The sequence below is a fragment of the Cebidichthys violaceus genome, unplaced genomic scaffold (genome assembly GCF_023349555.1).
Source record: "Cebidichthys violaceus isolate CVI_PGR_0920_01 unplaced genomic scaffold, fCebVio1.0.p SCAF_13, whole genome shotgun sequence".
Taxonomy (NCBI): Eukaryota; Metazoa; Chordata; class Actinopteri; order Perciformes; family Stichaeidae; genus Cebidichthys; species Cebidichthys violaceus.
In genome coordinates, this window is record NW_027176296.1 from 8121269 (window position 1) to 8140884 (window position 19616).

The following is a 19616-nucleotide window of genomic DNA, read 5'->3' on the forward strand; positions in this document are numbered from 1 at the left end:
AGAAAGAGATTTTGAGAACATATTGTTGGGTTTGGCCCTATTTTTTTTTTTTATGTGATTTGTCAACAAAATACAAAATATCATCAGCCTTGTCCTTTAACTGTGTGCAGATTTAATGGGACTATTCTGCACTAAACCGCCACATATGCATAGCCTGTGATTGACAGGTTTGGAAGCTTGATGCCAACTGTGACCTTATGTGAGCAGCTACAATCAGATATCTGTTCACCAGGGAGAGGGGGAATGATGTTTGTCATTTGTTCTGAGGTAAAAAAAACAACAACTAAACCATAAATTATTTCTTTGTTGATACTAAACACACTCTACAATTCACTCCACAATTGTGACGATAAGCACAAAAACTTGAGGGCAATAATGTATTCACGTATATTTGGATCACACTAGGTTGTTTAAGAGTCCAGCTCATACAAATACCAGAGCAGAGAGGAGAAGTTTCCTGTGTGTGTGTGTGTGTGTGTGTGTGTGTGTGTGTGTGTGTGTGTGTGTGTGTGTGTGAGACAGCTCTACAGGTACTTGCAACATGCAGGAGTCTGGCAGACATAACCAACACTCTTCACTGAGAAAGTACTTTAGAGGGGAAAGCCCCCCCAAAAAATAACTAAAGAAGTCCTTACAGGTTGAAGGCAGCTGGAGTTGTTTTTCCATTCCTCTCTCTTTTTTTCAGCCTGTCTCTCCTTACCCCCATTACCTGCCAAGAGCTGATTTTTAAAGAGCTGCACCCACAGAAGCGCACACCTACAGTAGAGTTACTGGCTCCGGCACACACAGATCACCAGTTGAAATAAACACCAGCTCAACTGTCTTTACGTGAAAAACTATTGAGTGAATGCATGACAAATAGCCGTGTAGAATTGTTTGGCAGAACAAAAGAATATGAAAATGTGCTAACCACTTCCCTTCTTGGTCAAGACAAACATGTCAGTTCTGCTCTCAGTCTGGTTTTGCAGGTGAACGGTCAAAACCGAGTTTATGAAACCTAGAAAATGCCAAATAGGAAGCCCTCCAGTCAAGTGACATGATTCATCTTGGAGGTCCCACAGCATCAGTTACATTCCTGAGTCTGTCCTCAAATGTTTAGGAATATGTCCCTTTGCACTCTCAAATCTAGTGTTGCCAGATTAGAGCACACACACACACACACACACACACACACACACACACACACACACACACACACACACACACACACACACACACACACACACACACACACCCCTTGGTATATAAAGTCATGGTTTTAGAGCAAGTGACACATTATGCCGAGAAAAGATCTGTCCACACACTTTTTATATGTCGCCTTGATATACTAGCTGTGTATAGGTTTAATATACAATGTATTTTCTCACTGTTATTTAATATTTGATCGACTATTTGCAACAGGTGTGGTATGTATGTCATGTGTGCTTGTATATGCATTTTGGGTATTTAAGATGGTGACTCTCTGTACAGAGCCTGGTGCTTGAAACATTACACAGCGATAAAAATCCCTCTAACGGGAGCTACTTGGTGTGAAGATCTATCTGTTTTGATCATGCTAAATTACAGAGCTACACAACTACATATTGATATTTTGTCTTTTAATTGCCTGGCATGCAACATGATCATATTAAATTACTTAAAACTAAATTCAGCAGGTTATATTATCAATTCAAATAATTCATTTATTATACTAAACCTTGATGAAGCATTTTGAAGTCCATTTTTAAGGGAAATTAGTTGCAATAACAGATTGAGAACACATTTGAATGGAAGCAATAGTAATGTTGTGAGGTGTGAATTTGGAGTAAAAATTTTTGAAATATATTGATTTTAGTGAAGCCAATTGTTTAAATATAAGTTGGTCTGATTTTAATAATACGGTGAGGGCTTGAAGAAAAATAAATTACCAAAATAACAGCATTTTAAACTAGCACAGCCACCAGAAGTCACAGTCAGAATGAATACAGGAAACATTCAGGCCAATTGTGCAAAGACAAGTTAGTGAAATAAGAATAAATACAGTATAATGTATAAGATGTTTGCAAGACAAAAAGTGGGGAAGTAAAAGTACAAAACAGTTAATTCTAAAATGTTTACAAGCTAAATATAAGATTAATATAATATGTGATGTATATAAACTCAGTTTTAGGTTTTAGGATCAGTGAGCAAAGATTGTGGGAAATATCAGTGTTTAAAAATGACCGTAGAAGGTGAACAGTTATGGGTAAAAAGTAATTAGTCCATATCCTCCATTAAAATAAATTGGTAATGCTAAAAAAAAAAAAGGAGGGAAGTCATTGAATGTAAAAAAGAAAGTGTGAAAAGTCATTATGTTATATATGTGCACACATACAGGCACTCAATGGAAAAAAGGGCACAAAATAGGCTTCGATCGGCAGCTACTCTGGCTGGTCCTTTTACTGCTTGTATTTTACAAATATTGAGCATAATACATTTTGTATTTTTACTTGCAAATACTTCCCTCGTTTTTTCTTTGTATTGTCCTCATCCTCAGTTAAACATTTTATGGAGGCATGCTTCAAAGTCCGTCACAATTGCATGTTAAATATGATTCTCTACAAAGTGAAAGTGATACCATGAAACACGTCACTGTAAAACCGAGTTAGAAAACGTAGTCAACAAAGAGGGACAAAGAATAGAGGGATATTATGTATTGCCCTTTAGTTTAAGCTATTATATTAGTACTTAATAAGTGTACCTGCACACTACATTAACTCTTTCATTCTTATTGTGTCTGCACGTGTAAACATCATGTACATCCTGTTCCCACTGATGAGAAACCCACACCACATATCTGGACTAAACCGGTGTATCAGTATTATCTGATCTCACCTGCTAATTGGGTTTCACAGTGTGTGAGTGTGGTTGCCATGGTGATGCAAGTAATATTCTACTTTGTGATAATCAGACACCGATGAGCAGAATATAAAGACACATTCAAGCAGGAAAAAAAGGTTTCACTAAGTGTATGAGTTGTTACGTAGGAGTGTGTATATATATATATATATATATATATATATATATATATATATATATATATATATAAAATCCTGCAAGAATAAATTACACTCAAAAATAAACATTTTACATTCAATTTTCTACAGTAGTAGGAACTTTAGTTATTGCCGGTTTGTGCACATGAATAAAAACCAATGTCCTGTTATATGAAAATACAAAGCCAACCCTCTGGAAAAGAAGTGTAATTAAGTTCACAGCCTTTGCTCTAATAAAACAAACAAAACATTCTGAAGAAGTCTGTTTTCACAAAGACCATAAAATCATTTGTAAAAATAATTGGAAAGAAATCAGCTCTGCAAAGATATTGACATTCCCAGTTTGTTTTCTCTAAAAACTTAAAATCAAGGTGCAGCACTTCTACCAATGGCCATAAAAAAAACAAAAAAAACTGCACAGTGGCTTATTATAGTAGTAGTTTTAAGTGATGAGCAAAAAATAACAAAAATGCTAAAGTTTTTTGATTTTGAAGATCGTACAGTCCTTCAAATGATAAAGACCGTGTCACAATCTCATACTACATACCAACTGTAAACAGTCTATACTAATCTTAATACAGTAGTGCTACTTTTTTTATAGTAACAGAAAATGGTGCATTATGTACGCCATGCAAATCCAATCAATTCCGCTTCACAAAAAGAAAGCTAAATGTTTGTCCTAAAATGTAATGTTTTTTGTATGTTTCTGATGCCAATTCACCACCATCCACCATTAATTACATTTGTTTCGAGCTGTGGAAGACTCCAGTTCAGCCGTTTTTTGTGAGTAGTTTGAGTGTATTTTCTTTTGTCACTTTTGAAGTGCAAACTACAAACTCAAAACCTACTTTGAGTCAGTATGTGGTATGAATTTGGGACAAACTTGCAGTCTGAAATCTTTGTTTTATTAATGGTGCCTAGAAATGGAAGGAAAAGCTGTCCTAACAGATCTTCCTGAAAACACCCAAATGTGTTACAACAGATAGAAGAGAGTAGAGAATGGACTGTGCCCTAATATTTGGCTTAAATGTTAACAACCAAACCACCTAACTACATTTAAGTCAACACAATTTGATTCAATATTAATAAATTGCCTTGGAATATTATTATATTATATTACAAATATATAACGGTTTAAAATAACAGATACAAAATCTGACACACAATAAATGTTTTCCTGTCATTCATGTAGTACAATACACTCATATTAGAGCTGGGGAAGGTCCATTAAATGTGATATTGTCTGTTACGCATGGCTTTATATATTCTGTATTACACACTGTATTTACACCAGCCTTATATTTCCTATCCAGTCTTTATAAAGAACGGTCCATTCATTGAGAGAAGCTATTGTAAAGTCACCACAATTAAGGGCTTTGATTGGTTCAGGCCCTTTTTGTACCTGATGTGCTCCCAAACCTTGGGATTGAAATGGCTGACACTTCCTACAGAAACAACATATCAACACGCTTAAACACACACACATACATACATGCACGCACGCACGCACGCGCACGCGCACGCACACACACACACACACAAACACACACACACAATTTCACTATAAAAGAAACCTGGGCGATACCAGGAAAAGAGAAAACACACTGAAGCGGGAACAAACAGATGTCAGTTCGACTGACTAATCAAAGCGTGAGTTTAAAAGGAGACAGAGAGTAAGACACCTGACTGTAAGACAGTTTCAGCAGGCAGAAAGACAGGTCACCTGGCTGCAGATACAAAAGCAGCTTATACATACAGATACAGTATTATTTAGTTTACATTATATTAGAAAAATTTTATAAGATAATATTACTTGATTACGGTTGACACATTGACTGAGAAACAACAGTTTAAGTTAAAGAGTTAAGGCTTGAACAAAAGCAACACTGTGTTTGTGTCTATGTGTGTGTGCGTGTGTGTCTATGTGTGTGTGTAAATAAGTGCCAGGATCAAAGAGCACTATGGCTTGCTTTCATTTGAGCCATATGCAACCCCAAATTCTATTAAACTCAACACCTATTGTAGGGATGCAAAATGGCAGCCATAGAAAGGCCACTAGAGGGAGCTGTGACATCCAGCGGATGCTGTGTGTGTCTCCTTCCATAAGCTTTAGGCTTTAAGGTGGTTTGGTTCATACTAGAGCCTCTTTCTCTTAAAGTAGTCAGCATACTGCCCTCCCAGGCCCTGGGAGTGCTGCCCGATGTAGGCGCCATCTGATGATGTCACTTCCTGCACCGCCAGCTGAGGGTACTCCCTCTTATGGCCCCTAGTCTGGTTCTGAAGTGACAGAAGTGAGAAGAGAGGGATGAGTTAGAGGTGAAGAAACGGCATGTTACAACACTTTCATGTCCGATGTTGTGTTTTTAGATTGTAATGCTGGAAACTTCAAATTTGAATTTTGGATCAAATTAAATGCACTACCCAATGTTTGTATCTCCACACTTTATGTTGTTATTGTTTTGATATTTATGTTTTGAACTGTTTCAATATAGACAGCAAAAAACTTTTTTTTTAACTATAGAGTTTTCATCACAACATTGATTAAGCTCTGAAAAACTGAAGATAAACTAAATGAAGAGATTGGAAAAAAATGGCAAAAATGGGACTAGTGCAAACATCCTGTGTCTAAATGAGGCTCTCTCCAGTGAGCGAGGGCCACAGAGGCTGTCTGTACAAACAAAATGTAAATCTTTTTAGAGGCGAGGCTTAGCTCAGCTGTCTGGATCCTGTCTGCTCTCTTTCTCCCTCTGAATCTTTTCCTCCACTTCTTCTTCTTATAATAGTTTTCACAGCCTTAAATTATGAGGACAAAGTTAAGGCTGTAATGTGGCTCTATTGACAGTCACACCTCAGAAAAATGCCACACATGTAATAGAACATACTGATCTACTATCTCCATTGTGTTAAGCAGCGGCTCCCAAACTTTGTGGATTGTCTCAAACCAAAACAATGAGTACTTGCGGGGTTATGAGCAGTTCAACCTAAGGATGTCAGTTTATGTTTATTTGTCCCGTAGCTAACCAGAAAAAAAGTGCAAAATGACATCAAATACAAAAGGCGCTTTCATTTTACTCCAGCACACTTTTCATTGACGCAACAAGCTTTGCCGTCGCATTTCGAAACGTTTTCAGTATGCATTTGTCTGCTTTCTCGCCTGCTCTTTAATTCGCTCTGACAGCTGGACAAACATCCTGTCTGAAGTGAAAAGCTCAATTGACCATGTTAAATTAACATACAGTCTGTAAATCGACCTATAAACCGAAATGTGTAACAAGTCAAATATAGTCTTGTATATACCTTGTATATCTTGTAACTTATACACATTATGAGTTAACTGTTGACATCCCTATAGTTCAACCAATGAGTAACTGATTCTAATTTAATCTAAACAGATTTGTTTGTTGATATTATTTATCTAAATCTCCAAAGTAGCTAGTAACTAAAGAATTTAAATAGTAGTAAAAAGTTCAATATTTGTCTTCAAATTGTAGTGGAGTAGAGGTATAATGCATGGTAAAGTACCTGAATATATACCTGAGTAAATAACTTACTTACTTTCCACCGCTGCTCACCGATGTAATAAAAGTGTGACCTGTATTAGAGTGTGCATTTTCTCTACTTACATAGTAGTAGGTGTTCCAGTCAGTGGCGGCAGTGTGTGTGTGTGTGACAGGGCTTGGCGTGGCTGCCGCCGGGTGTGGCGCCCCGAGGAAACCGGGCATTAAAGGCAGGGTGCTGTAGGCTGGGAGCACGGCAGCAGCTGGCAGGACGGCCGGTGGAGGGGCGGTGCCGTTACTGACTGCGTGCAGAGAGACTCCTAGAGGCTTACACACATCTACCTCCTATAAGACACACACACGCATTGAATGACAGGTGGTTGACTGTCTTAAGACTGCAAGTCAAGAACGACACAATAAGGGAAATATTCCCCAAATCCCTTACATTTTAGGATACATTTTGTTGACAAACTAACTGACTCACGTTCTATTATTTATTCATTCATTCTCTCTGCCCCTAGTGGGTATTATGAGACATACTGTATACAGATGACACACTCAGCCGGGTTCAGTCATTCGCCTCCTGTCTGCTGTTGTATGGTCTTCTGTAGGCTACAATGTCATGTCAACATATTTTTAGTTCAGTTTAATACCAGGAAGAAACTTTATGCCAGAACCCCATTGTATCATTTTCTCCACCAACAGTGAGCTCAGTAGACCAGAATGCAACTCTGGCTGCATCTTCAAGCAAAGACTTCTCACACACACAGCCTCGGACTCCAGCAGGTGATAAGCCTGGACCTGGCTGGTCAGGGTGTGTGGAGATGTCTGGTATCAGCTGCTGGGTGCAGAGTGATGCGGTCCCTCTAGCAGGGTATCAGTGTCTTCAGAGAGAGGTCACAGACAAACTGCACGGAAATAACAGCGTGCCGCTCTGAGGGCTGCATCTCAGATCATTGACACTGTGTCTGCAGGACACAATGTTGTTTTACTTGTTTTACAGAGCTTCTGGTTTGTATGAATTAGCTATCATCAATCAAATGTTCTGATTGTTTCTCGAAATATAAATAATTTCTAATTTCTAAGCTGTAATTAATAACTTTTGCCAAAGAATTAGCCATGAATTGTCTCAAACTTATACTTTAGTGTCATATAACGTTTTCTCTAAAAAATATATTGCTATTCACTAATTTGAGTGAAAAACTCAATTATCATTCTCATTCTCATTCTTAACGATGAGTATCTGCATTTGTGTATGACCATGACAGTGAAGACATTTTGGCATGTGTGATTTTGCTGTTTGAGGGTTGAGACTTGTTCCTGGGGGTTATGGTTAGAATTATGTCTTGGTTGTGATCAGGCTTTTGCGTGTGTGTATGTGTATGTGTGTGTTTGTGTGTGTGTGTGTGTGTGTGTGTGTGTGTGTGTGTGTGTGTGTGTGTGTGTGTTTGTGTGTGTGTGTGTACCTTGCTGGCGTAGGCCTGGTTTGCTGTTGCAGGCTGGGAGTAGTACTGAGTGACTGCCTGCATGTAGGAACTGTAATCCCCGTAGGTCGACACTGGAGGAGTCTAAAACACAGGTTAAAACAAAAGGTTAATTTACAAGTTCTGTGGGGCACATTATTTAAAGTAATATTCAGTAGTATATATATAAACTATACAATGTTATTTTATCTTGTATGTAAAGATCTAGGAATTTGGCTATATATATTACACATAATTTAAGAGATTTGGTGAATTTCGTTTGTGTTTTCTCCTTATTTATATCTTCACTTTCTATAAACTAGAAGATATTCTGAGCTGCCTTCACCATCAGAGGATCCTGTTTTCTGTGATCTGAAGTGAACAACAGTGTCCCAAATGTGATGTATGGGAACATTGAACTCAACAAAAAATTCAACCAATCTGCTACTTTTTGGTGGAAAAAAAATGAAATACGAAAAATGGTGGCCACCATTTTTACAATTGAGTGTGTGTGTTACCTGTGTGTGCTCCTTGCTGTAGTCTGTGGCCGTGTTGTCCTGTGGAGCAGCGGTGCCGTAGGTGTGAGCTTGTGCTTGATAGTGCTGGTACCACTGCTGCATGGCCTCCTATGATACACACAATCCAGCAAAAATCAGCTGCAGAGAAATTAATGTTTGCTCAGTAATTTTCTTGTCTTTACTGATTTTTATTTCTGTCTTTCTTTGTCATGCATTCACTTTTGTTCCTGGCGACGGCTCTCCTCTGTTCCTCTCCTTAGTCTTTCCAGACAAATTAAACCGACCGTTTTATTGATTGTCTAATCATGATTCATTTGTTTGGATGAGTAGATTGTAATTAACATTTAAAATTGGGCTTGCATCGCACTGCAAATATCAGATGTGTCACTTGCTGCTGGAGGGAGCATAACTACGACCAGAGCAGAGGAAGAAAGAAAGAGATGCAGACAAACAGCCAGTAGGGAGGCTTTATGACTTGTTCAGAGTGGAGTGTTAAGAGAGACGAAGGAAACAGGGACAGATGGAAAGACACAGTGCTCTGTGCCAAATTCTCTCTCATACTGTCTGTCCAAATATACATACTAATTCTCATCTCTTCCACCACCCTGCCTCCCATAGTTACAGCTCACTCTGTCACTTCTGCTCTCATCCATCTACTCATTATGTATCTATCCACTGATAATCTATTCAGCCCATCATCCCACACAATTGTTAACTTCCATCCATCTATCACCGTATTTCTTCATTTGGATCACTGTTAGGTGTGTCTGTATGAGCTATGGTACCTGTGTGTAGGCCTGGTTGTATTGGCTGTAGTCAGTGGAGGTATCGGTGCCGTATTGGGCTGTGGTTGTAGCTGCCGCACTGTGGGAAAAGGAGCCGGAGCCCTGGGAGACGACGGGAGCTACCGAGCTGCCATACATCCCGGGCTGTCCTCCCTGGACTTTACTCCCCACTGAACCTGAGCAACAGTGGAGGAGGCACAGTGAGTTAGAAAATGTCGTGGGTAATCACATTAACGTACACATTAACATTGCAAATTATCTCAAAGGACTACTCCAACAGAAATCCATCGGTTTGTGCCCTTGAAACTTGTCTCTGAGACTTTTGTAGCTTGCGCCTTCATGGAGGACGGCAGCTGTAGTCCCTTTAGATTAACAGTTAACCACTCCTGGAGCATCATCTCCCTTTTACAAAGTTTACCTGTATACACCAAACAATCCTTTCTCTGCTTGGGGATGAGGCGTTGGTATGACTCAGAAGCACTGCATTAGTAGTAAGTTAAATATGAGACCAGCAGCCAATTAGCTTAGCTTAGCATAAGGACTGGAAACAGGGGGAAACAGCTAGCCTGAATACCCACAGGCTAAACAATCTGCACCTCTAAAGCTTGCATAACAGAGGAAGCTAATACACTCTGTAGAGACATCTTTAAATCATAAGACAGTTAGTCTTTTATATTCCTATTTTATCAATAGACATGTACATAAACCAACCAAATGTGTTTCCTGTACATAAAATTAATTAAAAAATCAACTTGAACCAAGTAAGAACCTTTATACTTTGTAAATAAATACAGAGGATATAATAAGCTTTTACCAGATGGGCAGATCCCGAGGTAGTGTGTGGTTCAGGAGGACCCGAAGAGAAGGAGTCACTTTATCCCACATTGCTTTAAAAACTGGTCATCATTCTATTCATTCTCACGGTTTCCAATAAAACCCCAAACATCTGTATCTAAAGTCACTCCACATACCCGCTTGGGAGCCAATCAGTGAACGAGCTACAATAATGCCGCTGATTGCACATACAATATAATAAGATTATAAAAAGAGTATGCCTTAATTTGTTGTGTGTTTGTGTGCTCACCTTGCAGAACCACCCCCGGCATCACACTGGCCAGGTTCAGATAAGGATTGGAGGGCAGTCTGACTTCTTTAGGAGGATCGCCCAACAGAGAGCCCTGACCACCGCTTACCTAATGAAAGAGAAATAGATTTAAATGTTTTTATTCCAGCCATTCACAAGTCTTGCAGGTCAAAGAAAACTAACTTCAGTCTGTAAGTTTCACAACAAATTGAATTACTGGTTCGTCTGAACTCTCAACCTCTGATCCACAACTTTGCATCCCTTCTGTCTTCACTCTTAATTTGGATTTGGATTAAAGCTGGGGTTGCCAAAAACACAAAACCTTAGGCTATGCAACTGCAAAAGTGAATAGCATCTCAACCACACCAACATACCGACATTGACGAAAGAATTTTAATGTAAAGATTCTGATGAAGTGCTGAAGAGGCTGTGGAAACCTAGGAGGATTGTACTCTCTGTTTAATTACACTTCCCCTCCATTAAAGACACTTTAGAGAAGACAGCGCTGGGACTGGAATGAGTTCCCCTAAGAACTTTAGCCCTTTGATTATCTTTCTACACTGACTTATTACGGAGGATGATGTTAGCATAGCAGCATTATATTTGCAACAGGCCGAGTCAAACACATGAAGAGGAGCAGAAAGGCAGACAGCTTTTCAGTGTGTGCAGAAAGGTACATATGAGCAGGAAGGTAGACAGACAGAGACCTCATACTGTATTAGCAAACCAGGGTGAGAAAGAAGTGCATTATGGGAATTTCCCAAAGAGAGCAATTGAGGCATTGAGGCTGTGCTCACTCAATGTGTGTTTCAAAGCTCTGATGAGACTAAATCAGGAATAAATATTCATCCAAAAGAAAAAAAGAAAAAAAAAAGAGAGAGTAGCTAAGGACCACAACAATCAATTAATTATATTATTGATGGATCCGTTCATTATATTTTACATTGTGTTGTATATAAAATGGCCCAAAATGTCTAGGTTTACAAAGAATTTGTTTGGTGCATACAATTAACCTTAAGAGGAAATAGAAATAGATAGTATGGACTAGAAAAATACTATTTGATATATTAATATAATAAGCAAAAGATAGTAAAAAATCTTTGAGCACAATATCATGTACGTTAGTTAGCCATCGCAAGCCTATTCAAGCCTTTTACAAGACTCTCAGCTGAAAACATTGACGTCAGCAGGAGACGGCATTTTCAACTGTCTTATGCAACTGCACACTACAGTCGTCTAAGTTAGCTAGCTGTAGCTAAACAGAAGTTTGAGGGGGATTTGCAAGATTGTTGAACTCAACACCCAAACAAATATCTCCCTCCAGATTTATTGTCCCTCTCACTCCCACTGCCTTTCTCTGTGTACATCCATGGCCTTTCCCCTGTTCTGCAGCAGCATAAATGCCCCTTGCTGCTGATTGGCTGGAATTGTTTTGCATGGCTCGGTCCGATCACTTTGTTTGTTTCCTATTTACAGAGCCAGGGCTGTGTATAAACACCAGATTTTTTTCAGCACACACATACACATCAGACAGCTACAGCAGATAACGACTCATGGAGAAATTCAGAACTGATAAAGAATAATGTAGAACAGGAGGAACAGTAGGGCTACATTACTCAGTGGTACTTGCTGTTTATGGGTGTGTGTGTGTGTGTGTGTGTGTGAGCATGTGTGTGTGTGTGGATTTGTGCTCACCATGCTAGCCAGGGGGCAGCCATCGATGCTGTTGTGCTGGCCTACTGACGTATAAACTCCTCCAGGGGGTTGAGGTGGAGGCGGCCCGAGGCCTGAGTTACTTATACCCAAGGAGTAGCTTTGTCCCTGCGGATGGGAGCTCATCATGGTCCCAGGAGGAGCTGGCTGCCTGTCACAGGAGGCGGAGGAGGAAGCAGAAGGGTTTGTGGAGAAAGAATGGGCGCTGTTTTGTTCTCCCGCTCCACCTCGACCCTGGAGATATGGCATCACACCTGCTGCCGATACAACTACTGTGGCATTGTGGGTGGACGATGGCACAGACTCCTGTCCCAACTCTGTAAGAGGAGAGGAAAGAGAATGAAATGAGCAGACAGACAGAGAGCAAAAGGAAAGAGGAAGGGAAGACATAGGAGGGACATAAAATACACAGAGGCACGGAAAACAAAAGGAAAGAGAAGGAAAAGATGAAAAACAATAGAAAAGAAAGAAGAAGAATAGAAAATGAAGAGGAAAGCAAAATGTGGAAGTAAACAAAGTAAAGATAAGGAAAGGAAAATACGAGAAAGACAAAAAAGCAGCACAGAGGAACAACGTAAAGTAAAGTAAATTAAATGAAGGGAAACGAAAGCAAGGAGAGCAGAGATAACAGATAAACGTGAAATGTTTTTCACTGATAACCATCAACGTCTCCGTCTCGCCAGGACAGACACAAATCACTCAGACTGGCTGGAAACTGAGAGCTCAGCCCGACTGTCTCTGCAGAGCCAGTTGCAATATTTGAGAATGGGTTTCCTGCTCGTACAGCGTCACTTATCATGTTTATTTACAGCCCAGCACTTTGCTCCACACTTTCAATCCTTCACTCAGTCCAGGGTTTAATAAACACAAATATACACACTCAAGCACAAAATACACATACAAACATAAAAGCACATCATTTAAAGAAGCACAAAAGGTGTTCACACAATCACACTTATTATGAATCCAATATTGCTGTGACAAATGGGCTCCACATCACAATAAGAGAATCAGCTCTAACACGCCTGAAGCTAACAATCCCAGCAGACACATGCACTGTTAAAAGCCACACATTACAAACACACACACAATCAAAGAGGGACACACAAATACTTCAGCACACATACACACAATTGCTTGTGTCTGTAATGCATAATTTCCATTTTAAAACAGCACAGCTTCTCTCAGATGGAGATTTGAATTTTAAATACACTTCAGTTTTCCTGGGGATGTGTTGTACAGCAATGTACAACTGTGAGCCATTCAGGAATCTGCAAAGGGCAACCCTGGCACCCAACATGAACAAACTATGATTGAGGGTCATCTCCTTTTAGAAGTATATCACCCTCTACTTCTGTGTTTGTTATGTTGCAACATCCTTATATTGTTCAAAATACTCTCAGCTCTTACACATAAAACAAGACATTCACACTTTCAGTAGGAAGAATCCTTGTTGCGACAGTGAGAAATACCTGAGAAAACACAAATCCTCTGTGGGATGCTGAGGCATATGTACTCTATTGATTGCTTAAAACAGGTGGTCTCAGCTTGGGTTTATGGTCCAAATTTTTTAAGCAAAATCTGGGTATGTGTTAAAATATGAAATTACACACCTGTGCAGCTTTAACAGCATTTGAGCTTTGAGTTGATGTACAATCACAAAGAGTTTTGAGAAAGCGTAACTCATCGCCTCGATGAGAGATTGTTGAGTGTGCAGCCATGACTGCCCACCCAAAATTGTATGCAGTTTGCTGCACTGGGATGTGAGATTAGCCGTGGACAAACAGAGAGGTGCACACTGAATCACACATGCACGCATAGAAGCAACCAATCACATGATCCTCCTTGCTGAGATAATAAAAAGTAAAAGAGCGTTAATGTGAAGCTACAGAGCCAGTACCAGCCTATATATGACATTACTGTACAGTATGTGCCACCTGTCCCTCTACAAGAGGCGGTACTGTATGTGCCACTTTGTGTTACAGGAAAGAAAAACAAAAAAGGTGCTGTTATTGCAGAACTAATTAATCGGACGTTTTCAGATGCTCTTACAATAGCAAATGACCAAAGAATGGGAAGTAAACTAAAATGAATGTGATAAACGCAGCATTACCAAGAACACTGGTGAGAGGTGTACTGCAGGTTTCACTATGGTCTCATTAGTTCGCATTAATGGCACCAAGTCATTTGACGATGCTCGGCCCGACTCACCTGTAGGCGAGTCTCCCAGGAGGCCTTTCCCCAGCTGCACAAGGCCCGGATGCCGCAAAGACAAAGCTTTCTGCATCAGCAGCCTGGACGGGTCCCCGAGCAGACTGGAGACCTGTGGAGGAGAGAAGGAGGTATGTAATATTAGAGATTATGTGAAGAAAGAAGGAGAGAGAAGCCATTGTTGAAAGGTTATCACAAGAAAAAAAAAGGGAAAAGGTTCAAGTATCATGCATACAGAATAAATTACATGACAGAAGAAAAGAACTGTACGGTAAATCTTTACAGTATGTATCATCATTATCTTTTCTCCTTTTAAACGTTCTTCTGTACACTATTACAAATGCATGTATTATTTAGAGAGCAACGTAAAATTATCAGCAAAACAGTGGAAAAGAAAAAGCCAGCAAATATACGGGATGAAAAGTGAGAGATGAAGGAGGTCAAAAAAGAACGAAAATAAAGTATAAACAGGATTCTCATCATCTGGATTCTGAATTATCATCAGATGGTTTCTAAAACAACATCAAGTATACCAAACGTCAGTGACTGCTACTTTTAACATTCACATCACCAATTAATGAAAACAAAGAGACATTTTAAAATATGCTAATCAAAACGTAGAGGGAAACTGCTTTACCGCAAGGTCTTCCTTTTAAACTGAAAGAAGCAATTAGGTTGCAGGACTTTCGAGGATGTTAAGTTTTATTATGCATCAAGTGCTGAAGGTGAGGATGTAAGAGCACATATGCATATGCCCACAACTATGTCTAACCCTCACCACTAACCTATGCAAATTATCAAACACTCACACACAAACACAAACGGGTGTCTTACGCTGCTGATGCGTTTGTCTTTGATGTGAAGAAGCTGTTGCTGCGCGAGCTGCATATGCAGGAGGTTCTGGAGGACTAGTCCATTACCCAGCATAGCATTCTGCAAGGTAAAGATAAATAGACATTATTGTAACAAACATATCAAAACACACGCGCACGCACACACACACGCGCACACACGCACGCACACACACACACACACACACACACACACACACACACACACACACACACACACACACAAAATAATCCCAAAAAGGCATTAGTGTTGTTGTGACCTGGTGTGCTTTTCCCAGTGTGAGCAGAGCTGTGGTGAGAGGAGGTCTGAGGAACGGCAGGCTGGTGTGACGCCCGTACTTCCCTAAAAACACAAACAACAAATAAAAACATCAGTGCTTGTCTTTGTGATTTAGTTTCCACTAATGTATTAATCAATCATCTTCTAAACTAGCTGAATTACTATTCAGAGAACCAATCCATCAGTTATTTATAGCACATTTCAAACAATCGTACAACTTTCTGTTTTATAACAAGTACAAGTAAAGCAATATCGGGATATCATGTTAGCACAAAGCTAACTCCCTCCCTCATAACTTTTTCCAAGTTTAAACCTCATTTTGAAGTTGAAGACAGAATTGAAAGGAAGCTCAAACAAACAAAAATAATTAATACAGAGAAGAAAAGCAGAAAAATAAAACTTCAAACAGTCTGTCTTTATTAAGTGTACTGACAGTTTCCTCAAAACCAACAGAAACAGATTCTAGCTTCAGCATCTCAGTGGTTGTTTTTCACAATTCAAGAAGTACTTGTCTATATCTATAAAATTCTAAAATTTAAGAGTGTTCTGTTGCTATAGCAACATTTAGCAGTTGAACTGATATTGTTACATTCACCATTTTGTTAAATCTGTGAAAACATCTATTATCTACTCCCCAAACGACTGATGTTGGAGGACTATTTACGGATGTAATTTACTGTTGGGCTGACTGCTAGGTGTTTACTATTGTGTACTCTTTGTGTATGTTTACTACAATAATTACTCTGCTGCACTTCCTACTGGGATTTAATGTTGATCATTAACCGATGATACTGTGCTTATTCAGGCATGAGAGACAACGTATCTAATATTATAGTACGTCTGTATTTTGAATCAAGTTTTCTTGCAACTGTTTATATTCAGTTTTTGGTCCTACTCTTGACTCTTGACTTGCAATCATTGAATTTGCTTTCTCAGTTTTAATTCTGCTTCAAGTAAAAACCTCAAAAGCCAACTGCTGTGTTAAACTTTTATTAGAAGTGTCTTTAGCTCGATGCATAGCTGTGATAAAGACGACCTGGCTACTGAGGAATGTAATTGAATGGTTAAAACTGTGCATGTCTGAGCACCAATAATTGCCTTTCCTTCCAAAAACAATCAAGTAATGAACAAACAAAAGTTTCCTTCTGTTGTTAATGCTGATCAAGTCTAGAGGAAGAAGATGTACAGTTAACTATTGGGTCGTTACAACTGTTTCAACACCTGGTGTTTTTCTTTGTAATGTAGATGTTTGAATTTCACATGTTGAAAATGAGCACTGTATTTTCCAGTGGACACAGCAAAATCAATCCTCTTGCTTACCAAATTCCCATAACAACAACAAGTACGTTTCCATTGACTAACATGCATTTATTTTAACTAGTTTGGCTTGCTGGTTTAAGCTACGGTGTAAAAAATTTTTTTTTATCTGAAACAGATAATCAGTTAATGGAAAAAAAGAATTGTGAATAGATTTCTATAATTTAGGAGGGTTCACCCACATTCCAACACGTTTTCTCTGTTCGGGATTCATATCAGCAAGGTTTCTCTCACCTTCAGGCGATTGCCACCCTACACCTATGCACAAACGGAGTACACACACAATCCTTCTTTGTTTTTTTATGTGAGTGTATATTTCTCCTCTTAAGGCCTCCTCGTAATGAATGTAAAAGTCAATGCTAATGGTAGCTTCCTCCAGACTAGGTGGAGAAAGTTTAACATTTAATCAAGGTCCTAATTTTAGACTTTAATTAAATGTGCTCTTTTTAAGAGAGCACACGCCATCTTCTCCCCTTCCTGTTCTCATTTGTTCCACTAATGTCACATGATTTCATTTTAATACCTGATTAGCCATTTATCAAATAATGAAGCTGTCGACGAGGTGATTACAGTATATAGGAGTGCCTAACAGAGGGACAGACTCTTACAGTGGATCTTTGATTATTATCCATGACCCCTCTGGAGCCGAAAGACTAATCAAAGGATTGAGTTCAGGATGCTGATTTGTTTTAAAATCTCTCAAAATGTGCAGTACATGTAATTTTGATATAATATACTATTTTTAAAGTGAACGTTTTAGTTTCATGTTACTAAGGGACCTGCACCAGCTGCAAACACAATTTATGATAAAAAACACAATAGAGACCTTAGACATTTAAAAAGTACAGTACAATGGTCTTCAATTTAAACATCTAAAAAGTGAATCATATTTTGTGTTCGACAAAAAAAAATCTTGAATCAAGATCCACTTACTAACTTTCTCCCAGCGCTTTCAAACTAAATTCACAGACTTCCTCTGAAGATGTTACATCAGAGACATTTTATGGTTTCTCACACTGCTGTTATTGTATTGTACAGGTGCTTATTTGTTTTTCAGACCAAACCTTTATCTTTGAAGGTATGTGTGACACTGACTTCTGTTGTGTCAGTCGATCTCTATCAACTCTCCTCTACTGCACTCCCATCCATTCAGCCTTAGATAAAGTATGTCAGGACAATCTAGCACATGGTCGTTGTACACTAGTAGCCCAAGGTGTTGTACACTACATAACATATGCTGATGAATTGCCATTATGTATAATTCAGCGGGCTAAAATAAATCCTGAAAAAAATATTGGGTATATTACAAATTCAAACTGTGTTAAAAGTGCAATGTGTGTAAGATAAGGCTCAATGCTTTTATTTTCTTTTAATTCAATAAATTAAGATTATCAACAGAATCTGATAAATTAACAGTTTTGACGTTATGTCAAAGACGTCTATGCATTGTAGTGCAGATAAATGTAACGCTAACCACAGCCCGTCGAGTCTTGTAATACCACTTATACCTCGAGAGGCGATACTGAGTCACTGTAGTGTCTAGTCTGCCCTCAGTAGAACATGAGAGAACGAATAAGTAGAAGAGCTGCCCCGAGGCTTATCAACAATTCATCCATGGTCCATATACGTTTTGATTGTTTGTGTATTGGTTTAAATCTAAAGTATTAGAAATGAGAAGGGTACTACTTCCCTGGTAGCAGTTAGCGGCTGCGTTTCAACTTGAATTCAGCATGTGTAAACCCCAGCGCTACAAAATACTTGCACACGCACACACGCCAAAGTATTTTTGCCGCACAGATTGTGAAAGTTAGTTTGCAAGCCTGTGTCTGAATGCACAGACTTGCAAAACAGAGTTTTCTGGCAGAAAATCTTTGGCCTGTCACATAGCTGCTTACAGCTTTCTCAAGAACCGCTCATACAAACTTCACACCGGTGAAATACGCTCTGGTTCGATTCTGCTTCTAATCTGCTCGTGTTGACTCCAGAGAAGTGAAATTTGTTGTAAAAAAGAACTGCAGTCAATGAGCCGCGGTCTGCCCACTGCGTACGACATGCTGGACTTGGTCTGCAGAGCCCTAAAGGCCCTGGTACTGCTGTTGAACAGAGCTCTGTGTGCTTGTTTATTCAAAGTTCAAACACTCCCTTGGGTCCCCAGTAATACACCCACCAAGTGTGAAGTAGATCGGATAAACGGCTCTTGAGACATGCGAAGGACAGATAGACAGCCGTGCTTTGTTCTTAGATTTACCCAGTAGTAGAGGTGATCTGCTGCCCCCTATTTGTACAGAGCATGTGCCCAGGTATTACACATTGTAGCTTTAAATAATGACTGTATATCATAACTTCTGGGGTATTAGTTGTAAGACTTGAAACCGAGTTAAAATCCATGATGATCCATGCTCCATGCAGAAGCTCTCGCCACTGTAATCCACAGTCATACCTCCTCTTTTCCCAGTGTGGTACGGCCTCATAAGGATCTGCAGGGCAGCAGGGTTGGTCATACTGGTCAACAGCTGGGCTAAGTTGGGTTCTGGTAGCAGACCTTTCCTATTACTCAGAATCTGGAGAATGAAAAAATGTAAACACATACAAAAGTTAGAGAAGGAAAAATAAGACTGTGTGTGTGTCTGTGTGTGTCTGTGTGTGTGTGTGTGTGTGAGTGTGTGTGTGTGAGTGGTGTAGAGTTTGTGTTTTGATCTTGTCATTAGGAGTCCCAGATGGCTGTACTAATCCTTACACTAGTTTACATCAGCGGAATATGTCTGCTATGTCAACAGAGGGGAATGTGGGAGACAAATCTGTGAGACAAAAGAAAAAACTAAAAAGCTGTTTGAGAAACACAAAAGCAGCGGGGGGGAAAGCGATGGGGCAAAGAGTTGTGAA

At 39.3% G+C, this 19616-nt stretch overlaps 1 protein-coding gene across 2 annotated transcripts in view; it reads right to left on the bottom strand.

The window, feature by feature from the left end:
- Window positions 1-1151: 1151 nt before the first annotated feature.
- raver2 (ribonucleoprotein, PTB-binding 2) overlaps window positions 1152-19616 on the bottom strand; it is a 72934-nt gene continuing 54469 nt past the window's right edge. For both annotated transcript variants that reach the window (XM_068707627.1, XM_068707626.1), the window contains 11 exons: window positions 19174-19294; window positions 15397-15479; window positions 15120-15218; window positions 14286-14397; window positions 12057-12391; window positions 10362-10470; window positions 9278-9453; window positions 8493-8600; window positions 7978-8079; window positions 6638-6856; window positions 1152-5291 (listed from right to left, as the gene is read on the bottom strand). In XM_068707627.1, coding sequence (XP_068563728.1) covers window positions 5151-5291; window positions 6638-6856; window positions 7978-8079; window positions 8493-8600; window positions 9278-9453; window positions 10362-10470; window positions 12057-12391; window positions 14286-14397; window positions 15120-15218; window positions 15397-15479; window positions 19174-19294 — 1605 coding nt within the window. In that variant the 3' untranslated portion in view covers window positions 1152-5150. The remainder of the gene's footprint in view (window positions 5292-6637; window positions 6857-7977; window positions 8080-8492; window positions 8601-9277; window positions 9454-10361; window positions 10471-12056; window positions 12392-14285; window positions 14398-15119; window positions 15219-15396; window positions 15480-19173; window positions 19295-19616) is intronic.